The sequence below is a fragment of the Corvus cornix genome, chromosome 5 (assembly GCF_000738735.6).
Source record: "Corvus cornix cornix isolate S_Up_H32 chromosome 5, ASM73873v5, whole genome shotgun sequence".
NCBI lineage: Eukaryota > Metazoa > Chordata > Aves > Passeriformes > Corvidae > Corvus > Corvus cornix.
This window is the reverse complement of record NC_046335.1, coordinates 20662235-20678184: the sequence shown is the minus strand read 5'-3', so window position 1 is coordinate 20678184 and position 15950 is coordinate 20662235. Positions and strand designations below refer to the sequence as shown.

The 15950-nt window shown below is 37.4% G+C and overlaps 1 protein-coding gene across 40 annotated transcripts in view; it reads left to right on the top strand.

Annotated features, from left to right (window-relative positions):
* NRXN3 (neurexin 3) overlaps positions 1 to 13542 on the top strand; it is a 982026-nt gene extending 968484 nt beyond the window's left edge. For 13 of the 40 annotated variants that reach the window (XM_039553074.1, XM_039553062.1, XM_039553061.1 and 10 more), the window contains one exon: positions 10611 to 13542. In XM_039553074.1, coding sequence (XP_039409008.1) covers positions 10611 to 10912 — 302 coding nt within the window. In that variant the 3' untranslated portion in view covers positions 10913 to 13542. Of the gene's footprint in view, positions 1 to 2150; positions 2884 to 5008; positions 5044 to 7607 lie in introns of all 40 variants that reach the window. The other 27 variants (XM_039553054.1, XM_039553055.1, XM_039553044.1 and 24 more) reach the window with 6 other exon arrangements.
* Positions 13543 to 15950: the final 2408 nt, after the last annotated feature.

Below are 15950 nucleotides of genomic sequence, written 5' to 3'. Positions count from 1 at the left end.
AGAGGTGCTATTGTTCCTCATGTTAGTACCAAAAGATCCTACCTGTTTGTTATCATACCTACACAAAAGTACCCCTGGCCACATATACAGGGAGGATATCCCCTTTATTCCCAGGAATTCAGTCTTGAGGTAGCTCCCACTTCAACTGGTTGCTGGTAGCATGACCTTTGTGGTGGCTTATGGAATGATCTTGCTGACATTCCTGATGGAAAGCTAAGGTATATACAGTGCTTACAGCCTGATTTTCCCATCTCCTGGAGACATTCTTAGGCAGGGTCCAGAGCTTTATATGTAATTTTGTTGTCATTTAAAGCACCAAACAAAACAGGTTGTTCTGCTGGGGTCCCGAGTTCCTTCTTGGAAGGACTCTGATATCAAGGTGATGGTCTTTATACAAGAAAAATGCAGACATCATATGTGTCATTAAGGAATTCAGAGGAAGCTGAGGACCCCTCTAGGATGTATAGTATTTGGGATACACTTTCAGGAAAGAACTAATTAGTAATATCTCCTTGAACTTTTAATCCTTTTGTAGCATAGGAGAAAGCAGTCTCTGTCTTAATGCTAGTAGTGGCAGCATTTTCTGCCACTAGGCAGAAAAATAAAAGCCACTGATTTCAGGTATGCCTTGGAGAGAGTCAGGACAAGGGATGGAGTCTGGTGTTTTGAGTGGATTCAAATAGGTCATACTCAGGGTGAAAAGTATATCATAGCATAGCTTATAATTTCTCCTCACCCTTTTCCCCTCTGACCTCCCCCAGAAATGCAGAGATCCCGCTGGAATGTGCTTTGCCCTTTCTGGAGAGGCATGGATGGTTCACCCCTTGCCTGCCCCTTCCCTTCTGCCTGCCCGCCCCCCAAATCCTTGCTTGCTCTTCTGTTTTTCTACTTTCCCTAAATGCAACTTACTTTAAGCATGCATTATTATTAACATCCTACAGTAAAATTAAGCTATTATATAACCCATTTGTCGATCTCAGCCAATTTCTTCTATCTTTTTCTATGTCTATTTATGACGTACATCCAGACTGCACGTCTTTCTTTTTTTCCTCTCCATGTTTATTTTAAAAATAAGTGATTAAAAAAAGATGTATTAAAAAAAAAAGCAACACTCAGGGCTGGTGGGGTTTTTGGCCAACAATTGAAAACATATTTAAATGGGAGGGGGACGGAAGGAAAGAGAATCCAATTGTTAAAAAAAATTCAAATTATGAAAGTGTCCCTAGACTGCTTTGTCTGTTCCTTTCAATGTGTGCATCTGGTTTGTTCATCTTTGAAAGTGTGTGGAATATTTTTTCTTTAAAAATAAAATTTCAAAATCCAATAATTGTTCTTATCTCCCTTCTTCCTGGGAAGAAAGTGCTCTTTTTCATTTTTTGCTTTTTTTTTTAGTATATCTCTACATAGTTATATTTTGATGTATTTCTTTTCAATGGTTGAATTTCTATCTTAGATTTGGTTTGTTCCAATCTAATAATGGAAAAAAAAAAAAAAAACAAACAAAACAAAAGAGTTATGAATTGTTTTCTGCAATTTTTTCCCTCTATTTCTGTCTTTAAATAAGGAACTACTTCACTGGCAGAATCCTACAGCTGTATTTTTGAGATTCTCCAGAGAATCCGAATATAAAAGCAGTCTAATTTGACAGTGGGGACGGGGTGTACAAACACAATCTTTATATTCGAAACAGACATTTGATGTGCTCAAGAAATGATTGTCTCAAATTACTGAGAATACTGATGTCAATTTGATGGACTTCAGAAAAGATGATTCTTAGAAGAAGAAGGCTGTGGGTAGCTACGGATGAAGTTGTTCTAATTCCAGTGCATAAAACTAGTTTCCTTGTTTCTTTTGTTTTACTCTCTGGTTATTATTATTATTACTATTATTATTATTATTACTATTAGTTTATGTATTTTTACTGCTATTTTTAGTAGGGAAAAGTCTTAACTGTTTTTATAATTTGAGAACCTTTAATGAAAATGTAAATATTAATACTATAATTATTAATTTTTTTGTAACTTGCATGTTGAAGAAGTTGCAGCTTAGGGTTTGTGAGATTGTCAATGTTAGAGTTCTGTTCTTTCTTTTTGTTGATGGGCATGAATATGCTCATTTGTTTTTGTATATTGCCCATCCCTTCCTTACAGCCAGAAGCTCTAATGCTGCTAGATCACTCCGTACCGCCCTTACATGGACATGGCAACTGACTTACACATTCACTCCCATCATCTTCATCTCCTGTGTAGTACACTCATAGATTTTTACGCTCCCACTCCATCCACCCTAAGCATTTTTTCTTCCCATAAGTTCCCCTTCACCACCCCTTTCTTTAGCATTGTTAAAATTTTATGTGCAGTCATCCATTCCTTAAAACACACACACACAAAAATTATAGAAAAAAAGAAAATGTTTAAAAAAATATATATCAAATTGACCAAAAAGGCAAAGAAAGCAACAAACTTTGCTTTTCAAAAAACATTATATGTGTAGATATGCAAACAAGCAAAAGTAAATTCAATAAATTGTACAGGATTTTTCAACTGCAATACGTTAACAACTTTACGTAAGATAAAAAAACACAACCAAAAACAGCAGAAAAAAAACCAAGTTCAAATTTGTTAAGGTGCAAGATTTTTTTCTTTTCATGTTATGTGGTGTGGATGTATGTGTTGTTGCCTCCCTGTATCGCCCTTTGTTGTAAAACAAATATATTTAAAAAGAAATAATAAACATTTTGCTAAAAAAGTTTTTAAGAAACAACAGCGAAAAAAAGCAAGTTACAAGAATGTGGCAATGCTACTTGTCCAAGAGCATTCTTACACAACTTTCTTTTGTAAATTTTTCCTTTCATGCCAAAAAACATGCGGGCAATTTGTTGATGTAAGTTGACTGTTATGAAATCAATGTGGTATGCTTTCTAAATATTTTTATGTATTTTTGGTTACTTTTTTTTAAAGGAAATGGTTTTGATTTTCATAATTTTTTTCAGTTCTCATAGGTTTTGATCTTTCTTTTGCTGATAAAAGTGAATTACTTGTTCTGTTTTTCCTTTCTCCGACCTTGTTGCTGTGGCATTTTTATTTTCTAGTGTATGGTTTTGTTTTAGGAAAATATATATAAGTTTATTTATTTTTAATCAGTTTGTATTTGCCTTTATGTTATGTGCTCTTTGTATATTGTCGATTGCCATATTGTATTGTGCATAGGATGGGGTGAAGGAGTCTGAGGCAGTTTACTCCTGTTCTTTCTCAGTGCCCCTCTAGAAGCTTTCTTTCCCTTTCCCCACATGAATCATCAGTAATGCCACTTCTTTTCCAGCTACTTAAATTGTATTTAGCCTGGTGGTATAGCCTTCATGTCAAGTGAAAATTTATGGGACTTCTTTAGCATTTTGGTAATACTGAGGGTTTTCCTACTGCAGCTCTACACCATTCCTACTTTATTCCCATGGATCTATTTTATTTCTATCAATTTTCGTCATTGATGATTATGTGCCCGATGTCCAGTCTAAATGATACTCTCAAGTGTACTCTTACCAGGTAAATGCACCCACTATATTACTATTAGTATCAGACTTGATAGCATCATCCAGAAATGATGCATTTGGCAGACAGATCCTGAACCTCTCAAATTCCCTTACTACAAAAGAGGTTTGCATTAGTTTCTTCAAAAAGCAGTGAGTAAAAGTAAGAGAAAGCCATGCTTCTTTGTGAGTACATATGTTTTCACCATTTCTGCATAGTGATGCTGTGCTCAGCAGGTATATTAGGTTCAGCCTTCAGGTCCCTAGGATAACTGATGCTGAAAACACAACAAATAATTATGCTGAATAGGAAGCTGTCACCAGGTAATCATAAAATTTTAAAATAATGGTGGGAGATAGAAGAGGGCATGTTTCAATTGGTTCAGAGAAGCTCAGTGTCTGGGCACCAAAATACTTGGTTTTGCTCTAGAATTTTGCTTCTAGACATGATGTTAGCACCTCTCCGGAAGGTTCTGCTTCACTGAAACTCCACAAAGGTGACCAAGAATTTACATCAGTGAAAGACGGCCCAGCATCACCTTGGGATTCATGACCTCTCAAACTCTGCACCTTCCTGTTGCTCATCAGCCATCTTTTGGGAAACACTGCATTTACTGATGTCTTTTAATATAGTTGCAGGGAGGGGATTAGGCAATGCTTTTCAACCAGCTCCACCAGAAATCCAGTTTTATCTAATCACTTTGAGGACTAGATAGTCTCTGAAAGGAAAAGGAGATATCTGAGATAAAGAGTTGCAGTATTGCATTGTGGAAATCATGTTTTTCTCTCTACTACTCTCTGTCAATTGCAATTAAATCAGACTGCAAGAGTAGAAAATACTGAGAATATTCATCTACTAGGTTTTGTGTTAGCATCACCTTTCCTTTGAATTAGAGACTATATTCTGAATAATTTCCTCTTTTTATCCTCAGAGGACTCAAAGCAGAATTAACTAAATACCATTAGACTGAAATTTTTGAACTTGGTCTTTTAAAAAGGAATTACTGTGTTGATGCAGAGGGGGGAATGGTAAGGAATTATTTCTCTAGCAAATATTTCATATTGAAAATGGAGTCAGGCTTCACAGGAACATCAAAAGAATAGAATGAAAATTACAAACTTTGGATGCAGAATTTCAAGTACCTGCAGGAATGGATGAATTGTGCAGCCTTTATGGATGACATTTTAAAGCTCTTCAGTTGCAGCTGGAAAAAAGAGAGACGATAAGGCGTGTTCCTTGTCATCATCAGAAGATGAATCTTTCAGGCTTCCCTTTTGTGTGCCTTTTGTCCTGTATCAGTTTGATGCCTGAGACTCCACTGAAGCAGTTGTGGCTCTAAAGATGAAAACCAGCAGCTGCTACAGTTTTTCATCTTGTTTTATTTATCGTATTTTTTGGTGCCCTCTGCATCCTGACTTCCCCACACCATCCTCACAGTTCATAAGGGTTCTATTAAATTTTTAACACTCTGTCTTTTCCAGTGGCAGAGAACTCTGACTGGAGATCAGCTCCAGAGGTATGAATTATATATCTATAAATACGCTTATAAAGCAAAAAGCAGGGCAGCTCCAAGGCTTAAGCAGGCCTTTTATATCCCCAGTGCTCTTGGTAGTTTAAAGAAAAGCACAACTCCATGAAGGTAGCATATGCGTTAGATTAAAAGGCTAATTTTTAATTAATACATGCACACTTTCTGGAATGAGAAGGCCAAGAAAAGCACTGGGCTGTTTGGTATAAGGTTTCCCACCTCACAGATTTCAGTTCTCCCAGAGCTCCTTCCAGTTTGGTGTTAAGTTTTTTGGGGTTTGTGGGGTTTTTTTCAGCTACACTGTGAATGAACAAATACGTTTTGCATCTATGTCACTGCAGAGGAAAAAAATTTATCTGTTTCTCTTTTGTTTGGTTCTTTGGCCTTGTGTTGTCAAGAGGAGCTTTTTAAAAAACATATTTCTATTTGAAAAACATCTATTCTCTGCTTAGGAGAGAAAGCACAAAGTAGGTGAATAATAAATCTGGAAAATCCTTGTGAAATCTTTGGATTGCTAAAGTAATCCTGAACTTGCAGCATACTGGTCAACACTTTTAACTGGTGCTTAACAGCCAACAGAAAAAATGGGAAAAAGAAACCTGTAACTACCAGGAAACAGCCTATATCATTCACAAACAGAATCTAAGTCTTACATGAATATTGTTTGAAAGCCACAGCCCATACTGGCTTGCAGCCTTGTCTTTTTTTTTTTTTTTCATAGCACAGAGCAATTTGGAAATTGAATCTGTAAGCTTTATTCAAGGCTGCAAAGCATTAATTCTGCAATTGAAAAATGGGTAGACATTGTGAGGAGAAAAGAAAACTTGACAAACATAAAACCTCTCTCAAATGTATTTGCCTTCGAGATTGTCATGTAAGGTTTTTCATGGGGTCCTCTTTAGCTTTTTCTAGAGATCGAAATCTATAACATTTGCCTTGCACAGCAAACAATTCAGGATCCAAATCCTGCATAAGATATTCTTGACAACCAAGTGGCCATTTTGTCTTTCAAATCTTTCAGCATTTAGCTTTAAACCAACTTGGGGCCTGGGCAATAGGGACCACTACTCCACCATCAAAGGACCACTGGCTCCAGGCAGCTTCCTGCACCCTCAGCCATTTTTCTGTGAAGGTGGTTCCCCCTACACACACATTCGTAATCTGCTTGTCATCAGACACCCTGTCGTGTCTCTTACATGTAGAAATGCAGCACCAATTACAGAGTTGTTTGCAGGTATGATATGAAAGTTTGCGTTTGTTCCATAGATATAAGTGATCATATTTCTCACACTTACCTGGGAGCTTTTCAGGATTTACATTCCCTGTTATCCTTAAATAACACATTTCTTTTAGACTGAGCGGCGTTTTTGTCATGCCATTTTTAAGGAAGTTTTTATCCCTCTATAAATCACATACCCCAAGAAGTATTCACTGTGATTGCATCCTGTTAGACCTACAGCTTCAAGTGTGCTGTGAGTTTTGCATAGATGCCTAACAATGCAATAAAAGAGAAGCCAAATTTGATACCTAGAGTGCTTTTTCTGACTTACTGTCACACAGCCTTTTTTAGTCTCAGTTCCTTCTATTACAGACAATAAAAAAATGAAAAATCAAAACATTATTACCACCCTAGCATCTACCTGATACCCCACAAAAGTAAAATTAACTCCTTTTAACTCAAATTAACTCCTTGATGGAGAAGTGATTCCTAATGAAGGACCTTAAACAGTCTCTTTATTTCTTGCGTATCCAAGTAACCACAGTATCAATCATTGGACAATTTGGAATGAAAACTAATGATGAGATTAAATAATTGTATCAAAGTTAATCCAGTGTTCCTGATATGAAAGTTATTTCTCTCCTCACATACATTGAGAGATGAAAGCTTAGTCCTGACTGTCTTACACTGTCTTCCATCCAATAGACTTGCTAGCATCAAAAAGCTCCGTTATCTTCTCCATCACTTATGTAAAATCCCATTTATCATAGCAAGTCTAACAACTTCACTTAATATTTCAAGAAGGCTGTGATCATTTTTATAGTTCCAGTAGTCTTGATCATTAGCTCAAGTCCTAAATTACAACAAAAGCTATATAACCATGACCTAGTTTTAAATGCAAAGATTACTGGGACAAAAGGAAGGTCTTCATATTAAATGTAAGATATCTCTGATTCCTTCCAGAAAATTAATCATTAACAGGACCAAAATAACTTCTCTTTGGACAAAATCTACCCAAAATATTGCTGCAATGGGTGGCAGATCAACTACATCCTGATGCTGTAGACCAGTATAATAGCTTTTAAGAAAAAAGGCACTTCAAGGCTCCAGATGAGCAATTAAAAGCTGACAAACTTCTTTTTCCAGTTGAGTGTCACAGATGGTGAATGAAAATCAGATGAGTATTGCCATTGAACAGCAAAACACTGATCTTAAAAAACTGTTTAAAGGAACATTATCTATCCCTGACTTTCTGGACCTTAAATTCCAGACTCATGAGATTTGATGCAGTTCTCACTTAAATACTGTTATTTTTATTCATTTTCTTTACCAGGCTCACAGATGATCTTTCCCCTCAAGGCATACTCCAAGTTCGTCCTGAGACCACCTGTTTGCGTAGATTATAGATGCTCTACTCAAGCCATGGATAGGCCTTCTGGACATATATAAATCATATTACATGCTCTAGTTTCTACATTGCTCAGAAAACAGCTCAGATGCATAAGCACAAAATGCAGTGTAGCCATTTGGCAGACTACACTTTAGGCTTTTTTACATAATTTTTTTGAAAGCATGTAGTATGGAGACATTGATACTTATTTCTTCATTCTCTCTGCAGTAACAAAAGAGATATATGAACATACTGAGGAAGCTCAGAAAACTAAACAACATGTTCAAATTGGCCATTTGTATCTTAACTTAAAACTAGCTTTGCATGAAAGTATGCAAAGTACCACATTTCTTATTTTGGCATAATTTCTACCCTGGTACCTCTGAGGGAATTCTGATTGTTTCAATTGATTAAACTGTGCCACAACTTAGTTTCCCATTAAGGAAGAGAATAAACCATATTGCTATTTCGGCTATCCAGATTTAATCAAACTGTTAAGTACCTTTTTCAGTATATTGCTATCTTCAGTGTGTAATTTGTTCAAATATATTGCTCTCCAAATACATTTAGAAGGGATTTTGATTTTAGACCGTATTCCTTATAGACATTCCATGGACATTACTGGCAGAATTCAGTGGAAAACAAGTGCATGTATTATATGGGGTAGATTTGAGAGAGCAGAATTTTGACCCTGATGCATTCAGCATTTTAACAATGCCAAAGTGTTCATTAGCAGTTATTAATACATAATTAAAACCCAGAATTATTTATTTAGAAACTATAATTCCTTTTGTACATCCTTCTTAAGCAATGGTGAGTATAAATCAAAGTTTCCTATGCATTAGGAATACTTCTTACTGAGTTGCACTCCTAGAACAGATCTAGATGACACTCATGATGTCACGTGAACTTCCACTTATATTTTAAGCTGCTTACTTAAATGGCTAGGCAAAGAAAAATTACCCAAGAGACAATTTATACTTTCAAAAGCCATGTGGTTCACTCTGAAAAAAGGGTTGATTACCTGTATGTCAGCAGAAAACTATATAATCAGAACTAAAGGAATTAGATAAAATAATAAGATTCCACACTTTTTTTTTTTTTTTTTAAATCCACAAAATAAAACAGTGGAGTGTTAACTACCATAGACTCAAAAGTAGAGGGGCAGTTACATTATAATATAGAGACAACACAGGGCTATTACCCTAAGAGTAGCAATATTGCTGCTCAGAATCCAAATCACAGAAATGATGCACTGATTTTCTTGTTACATTTGCAGCTTATATTGTGGTAAGGTACAAATGTTACACCTATAGCTTTATTGTTCAACTTGAAGAGGAGACCATAAGTCTACCTTGTTTTCAGCCCTCTATAGGCAGGTAGCCAGCATGGCAGAAATCAGTAGAACTACTGCAATTGTCTACCTGTCAAAAAGTAACAATAGGTGTGAAGACAACTTCTGCAGTATAATCCTGGACTCAAGTGCTCAATCACAATAAAACCTATCTTAGTTTTTAATCAAATTATAATAAATGAATATCAAGAAGAATAGAAGATTAAGATAGCATGGCACTAGTAGCCCCAAAAGATGCAAGGAAAGGGACATTCCTAGTGTCAAACAGAATGCTAAAGAAAGATTAAAAAGAGATGAACATTGACTAGAGCTCTGTACCTTCATGGACCCAGTAAGTACTTGGTTCTTATTCCATCCCTCACTTTCATGAACCTTCCCAAAATTTAAAAGCCAGATAATGTTGAAGAAGAAATGGATGAATGGGAAATGCCTTAGGGAAAGGACTTACGTACTCCTACATATGGTGAGCATATTAGAATGGCGGTGAAGAAATACCACTGTTATTTTAAATGAAAAGGATCAGAAGAGGAAAAACTGGCAAAATGAGTGGTAAAAAACACATCTAGGACAACACTGGTCTATGGAAGTCCAAAGTAATTAATTTAAATAGTCTTCTAACCAAATGCTAAAAAAAGATCACTACCAAAAATTGGTGACCACAGAGTCACTTGAGAGTATCTTCAAAAATCAAAAAATTTGGGTCCCCAAAAATTCACAGTATTTCACTGTATGCACCTAGCATAGGTAGGAAATGGAACGTGCACTTTACCAATGTCCAAGAAGGGTGGGAGGGAACAACGAGAGGCATCCCCAGGAAAGTATGTTGGTAGTGTAGCTAGAGAGAGAAAGCTGATCCCTGACACCTTTTCATAATGCCCAGATCCTCTCTCACCCTTAAGTGAACTGAAAATGGTGCATTGTGTCATTAAAATGTACTAATCATCTTTTCTTTCTCTTTTCCATCCCAGGAGGTGAATTAGTTATCCCTCTACTTGTAGAAGACCCTTTAGCTATCCCTCCTATTGCTACTCGTGCACCTTTCATTACACTTCCCCCTACCTTTCGCCCCCTCCTCACCATTATTGAGACCACCAAAGATTCCCTGTCCATGACCTCTGAGGCGGGGTTACCTTGCTTGTCGGACCAAGGCAGCGATGGTTGTGATGATGATGGCTTGGTGATATCTGGGTATGGCTCAGGGGAAACCTTTGACTCTAACCTACCCCCTACTGATGATGAAGATTTTTACACCACCTTCTCCTTGGTAACAGATAAGAGTCTTTCCACTTCAATCTTCGAAGGTGGCTACAAAGCACACGCACCCAAGTGGGAATCCAAGGACTTTAGACCTAACAAAGTCTCCGAAACTGGTAGGACTACTACCACGTCTTTGTCCCCTGAGCTGATCCGCTCCACAGCTTCGTCCTCGACTGGGATGGTTCCCAAATTGCCAGCCGGCAAAATGAATAACCGTGAGCTCAAACCCCAGCCTGACATAGTCTTGCTTCCGTTGCCCACTGCCTATGAGCTAGACAGCACAAAGCTGAAGAGCCCGCTAATCACTTCCCCCATGTTCCGTAATGTGCCCACAGCAATCCCCACGGAGCCGGGAATCAGACGGGTTCCGGGGGCCTCAGAGGTGGTCCGTGAGTCGAGCAGCACAACGGGGATGGTCGTCGGCATTGTGGCTGCTGCCGCCCTCTGCATCCTCATCCTCCTGTATGCCATGTACAAGTACAGGAACAGGGACGAGGGGTCCTATCAGGTGGACGAGACGCGGAACTACATCAGCAACTCGGCCCAGAGCAATGGCACGCTCGTGAAGGAGAAGCAGCAGAGCTCAAAGAGCGGCCACAAGAAGCAGAAAAACAAGGACAAAGAGTATTATGTGTAAAAAAGAATACTTATTTATATATAAATACATAAATACTTAATGAGATTTAACTGAGATATCAGAACCATTGCAGCGAACGAGATGATTGGGAGATAACGTTTGTGGGAAAAAGTATTGGGAAAAAATTTTCAGCAGTGACTGTTAATGTCTAAGTCATCACTTGGAGTCAGCAAACTTTGCCCTAATGTATTATAAAGCACACTTAGCGTTCTGGAGATGGCGCGCACAGCTCTGCTCTGTTAGTGAACTTGGACATCTCCAAATCTCCTCCTCCGCTGAACTTTCTGCAAAGGTAGAAGACTTCATGGCTTACTTGTTTCATATCTCCAAGTGAGTCTTTAACAATGTTCGTGATCTCTGACTGTATCAATAATTTTTCAGTTTACTTATTTAAAAAAAAAAAAAAAAAAGAAGGAAAAAGAAAAAAATTACAAACATTATTAAACAACAAAGAAATATTGAACTAACTGATCTGGCCGTGTCCAGCATACATATAACTTTTCGAGATTGGAGGAGGGGAATAAATGATTTTGGAGATTGTTGGTTTTTTGGTTTGGTTTGGTTTTGTTTCTTGGGTTGCTTTTTGTTTGGTTTCTTTGGTTACTTTTGGGTGAGGGAGGGAAGAGTTGAGTGGAATGGTGTGGGGGGTGAACCAGGACATGACTTGAGAAGAAATCTCGGAAAAAAAGTCCATAATAAAGAGAGACTATTACCATATATGAACTCAAAAGCTACCCATGGTGTTTACTCTGCATATCTGGTTGTATTGTCTCTAGAATCCGTCATCTTGCAGTAAGTTGTTTGCTAACAACACAGTGTAAGTGTCTGATGAGTGGTGCTGAGGAAAATTGTCATGAAAAGCTGGTTCTCTTGGATCTGGCTCCAGTATTTGCAAATGAACTGACGAGCAGATGGGTTTGGGTCTGTTCTGATCAGTCATTGGCTTTATTTGAGTATAGCACTTAGTATGCATTAGACAACCAAAGTATGGTTAATGGGATTTGGAGATTCAAAAAAGAATGCTTAAAAGTTATTAACCATTCTGAGCTGAATATACTGTGCAAAAATAAAGGAGCATTCCTCTGGGTTCTGGTTCTGTGACATTGCAGTGCATGCAAAAAATAATAATAAATCAGTTTAATAAAGAGATCAGAAAGACACCGCTGGAGTTCAACTTGTGACAAGAACAATAAATATCAGAAAAGCTAAGCACTTGTAAAAGAATGCAAAATACATAGTTTTTTTGACATATAACTGTTTTTCATATGTAATATTTTAATTTTGTAGCTTGACATTTCAGATCATCTGTCTTTCCATTTGCCCTATTCTCCCTTTTCCTTCTCTTTTATATAAAAGGAAATAAATAAAGCTGCTGTGACACACAAAAAATAATAAAGAAAAATTAATTTAATAATATAATATATATATATACACACAGATATATTTATCATGGTATGTTTGATGGGACGGCTGGAACAGAAGTTCTGTTATGATCTTAATGCAGAATGTTCTTGAAGAACAGAGTAAAAAGAAACAGACAACAAAAGCAAACCTTAAAATGTGAAGGGAGTGTGTGTTTTAGCTTTGTCACAGTTACCTGTGTCAAAAAAAAATCTGGAATTTTGTTTACATATTTTACTACTATTTTTTTGCTAGTATAATTTCTATATGGATACCCTGATGGTGTATATACTGTTTTATGGTTAAATTGGGAATGTCTTATGTTTTATTTAACTTATTTAATTTGGTTGTTTGGGTTCTACATTTTCCCAGTTATTGTGAAAAGGATTATCTTACTGTACAGAACAATAGTGAGGTGGTTTGACGGCCATGCCTATTATGTGGAAAAATATAAATGAGGGAGAGAGAGACAGAGAGGGAAACAACAAAAACCAAGACGGGTTGAGAATCCTGGGATATCAGAAATGAAAACTTTTGCAGATGAAAACTAATCAGCTGTTTAGGTTTAGAAATCTACTCTTGCTGGTGTTTATAAGTCGCATGAATATTTGACTTTGAAGAAGTGTCATCAGATACACACACGCACATGGGAACTTAAAAAAACAGTCTTCTCAAATGTTTGGAGAAGACGCTTTCACGTTAACAATTATTTTCAGTGCGTGTATGTGTGCGTGTGTGTGGTGCGTGTGCGCGTGTGTGAGGTTGAGCTTTTTTCTTTTTTATTTTTTATACTAAAAAGAAAAAAAGACAGGTTTTAAAAAGGTATGAAAGCACGATTTTAGATGACTTAACTGGCCGAAACTATATAAAGTTGATTATATCTTGATGTCTGTAAAAGATTGCTGTTCTTGGAGTCTTGGAGTCTTGTGAAATGATTTCCTGCTTTCTTTCTTCCTTTCCTTTTTGCTTTCCTTTTTTAAGTTAGAGGAAAAATATTTACACTTTCCTTTTTTGTGTAAGTTTCTATTGGACAGTTTTTGGGAACATGTGCATTTCTGTATGTGGGCTTCTACCATATCCCTGTTGCTTTATGGACAACCTGGAGAATTTTTGAGTTACCGTGATGTTATAGCTTTTTTTTCCTTTCTTTTTCTTCTTTTTGATTCTTCTTCTTTTCTTAGTTGCATTTTGTTTAAAGATATGCTTAGCAATAAAATGTTCTTCCCAAAGCCCTGGATGTTGCTGCATTTTTATTTCTGAAAGGCTTCAGGGAAATTCCAGACCTTTAAAGGTGAAAATATTCTGTGATGTAAATATCTCCCATCCCACAGGAGTGTCTAGCCACCAAATTACAGAATCATGTTCATGTTTGCTTTCTTCTGTTAGTCCAATGAACCTTATTTCTTTCCTTTGCTGGGATATAAATTAAACTTCAGTCTGGGGTCTATCCCATACTACTCCCACGTGGGGTAGTTCTCTGGAATATGGGCTTCAGTCATGTCAGATAAAAGCATACCTCGGACATTGACTTAGTATGCCCTTTCTTATATGCTCCCTTTGAAGTGTGTAGGTCTTTCCATGATGTTTATGGGATTCTGGATTCCTCTTTTGCCAGGAGTCTCTATTTGATGTGCTGTGGCAGCTGAATTCTTTTGGGGATTTAGATAGCTAATTTGATGCAGAAAAATGTTCACATCATTTTATATGAGGATCTAGCTTAGGTCCTCTGAATTTATCTATCACCTTCCACATACTTCCTAAAGTAGATGGTTTGAGTGTTCACTTCTTTCCAGGTACACCCTGAGGGTCCCAAAACCCCCGCTACGGTACTGAGTGTTCCTTGTCCTACTGGGCATTATAGTCTGATTCCGGCCATCATGCAAAATTGCCAGTATCCTGTCTTGTTTAGCAAGTTGTGTGAACTTCAGTTCACAGTAGCAGTGTGGGGATTTGTCAGATTCAAACTTCCCAAGCTATCTGCAATGTTTTTTTACTTTTTACAGGCATCTGAAGGTCAGCCAAATGAGTGATTTACAGCCCTTTCATTTTCAACTGAGGATGACATCACCTTTTTTTTCCCCTAGGTGGAATCCGTAGTTCTTTTGAGTAGTGTTTTCCACAGGTTTCATTTACAACCAAATTCGACTTAGGATAAAATGATTGTTCTGGTATTTCCTATGATTTTCTACATTGGTTTTGCTCATATTTGCATAGGCAAGAATATGTATGTGTATATACATGTGAGGTTCATTTACTGTTTTCAGTTCTTTTGTGAATTGTGTTCTAACAACTTACAGATTCTCACAAGTATCAAACCCCCAGGTTTTGGTCCAATCTTCACTCATTTCCCTCCCAAAAATCATTAAATTCCTGGGTGCTGACTGCTACCTAATATTTCCAGTACTGGAACAGTCAGCTGGCATGTGGGAGATGTAGGTCTGAACGTAAATATCTCTTCTAATATTGCAGTAAATTTCCTTATCACCAACCAGTTGGTGTTCTGAAAAAATATTTTTTTTTCCTCAGTAGTTCTCTCAATACCTGTTATACTTCATATCATTATGAAATATTATGTGAAACGAGAAATTTCAACCTGACGTACCCTAACCCTCTGGTTATAGTCACGCTTTTTCTCATTTTGTCTGCCACCTAATGACCATTTTATTATTTAGGCTAAATGAAAATGTCAGAAAGGAGATTTCATTACTGCCTAAAAGGCTTGGAATTATTGTATGTCTTTGGCTCATCACAGAATCCTAGAATTGCTGAAGAGATAGAAAGAGACCCCTGGAGGCCATGTAGTCCAAGCACTACCACACCAAAGCAGAGTCAACTTCACCAGCTTGCCCAGGACTATGTCTTTTTTTATTGTATCTCCACATATAAATGCCACAATGTCTCTAGACAACCTTCTCTGTGTGACCACCCTCATTGTAAACATTTTTTGTTGTGGTTAGATGAAATTTGGTATTTCTTAACGTGTTCCCTTTTACCCTTTTTCTGGGTACCACTGAAAAGATCCTGGCTCTCTCTTCTTTACAACCTCGCTTCAGGTGTTCATACACATCAGTAAGATTCCCCATAAGCCTTTGCTTTTTCAGGTTGAGCTGTCACAGATCTCTCAGCCTCTTCTTGTACAACAGATGCTCCAATCACTTATTTATCTTCATGTCTCTTTATTGGACTAACTCCAGTATCTGGAGCAGACACAATTGCCTGATCACCATAACTGAGCTAGGTATATAGCTCTTTTTGAAGACCCAGGCTGGGCAGCTGCTCCTCTTCCCACCATTTTCTACTGGTAAACAACATCCCACTTACTGTGTCCCTCTTTGAAGATCCCTCTCTTAGATGCCTAATTCTGTGTTTCCAAAACTTTTCAGCATACCCCTGTTTATTGCACAGTTGCAAAGGTTCTTCACTGAGACAAGTCATGAAGATCTGAGCATGAATGAGCTTTAGCTTTCCCAGCCCTGGTGTTGCAGAAAAGGACTAGTGAGGAGCAATATCAATGCTGGCTCCTTTTCCAGACATTTCTGTCTGTGCTTTTTGTCTGGGAGGGAGGGCAGACCTGCTGGTCTCCTCTGCCATGGCTGTGCCAGACTGTTTTACTTCCGCAAAAAGTGAGAACATACTG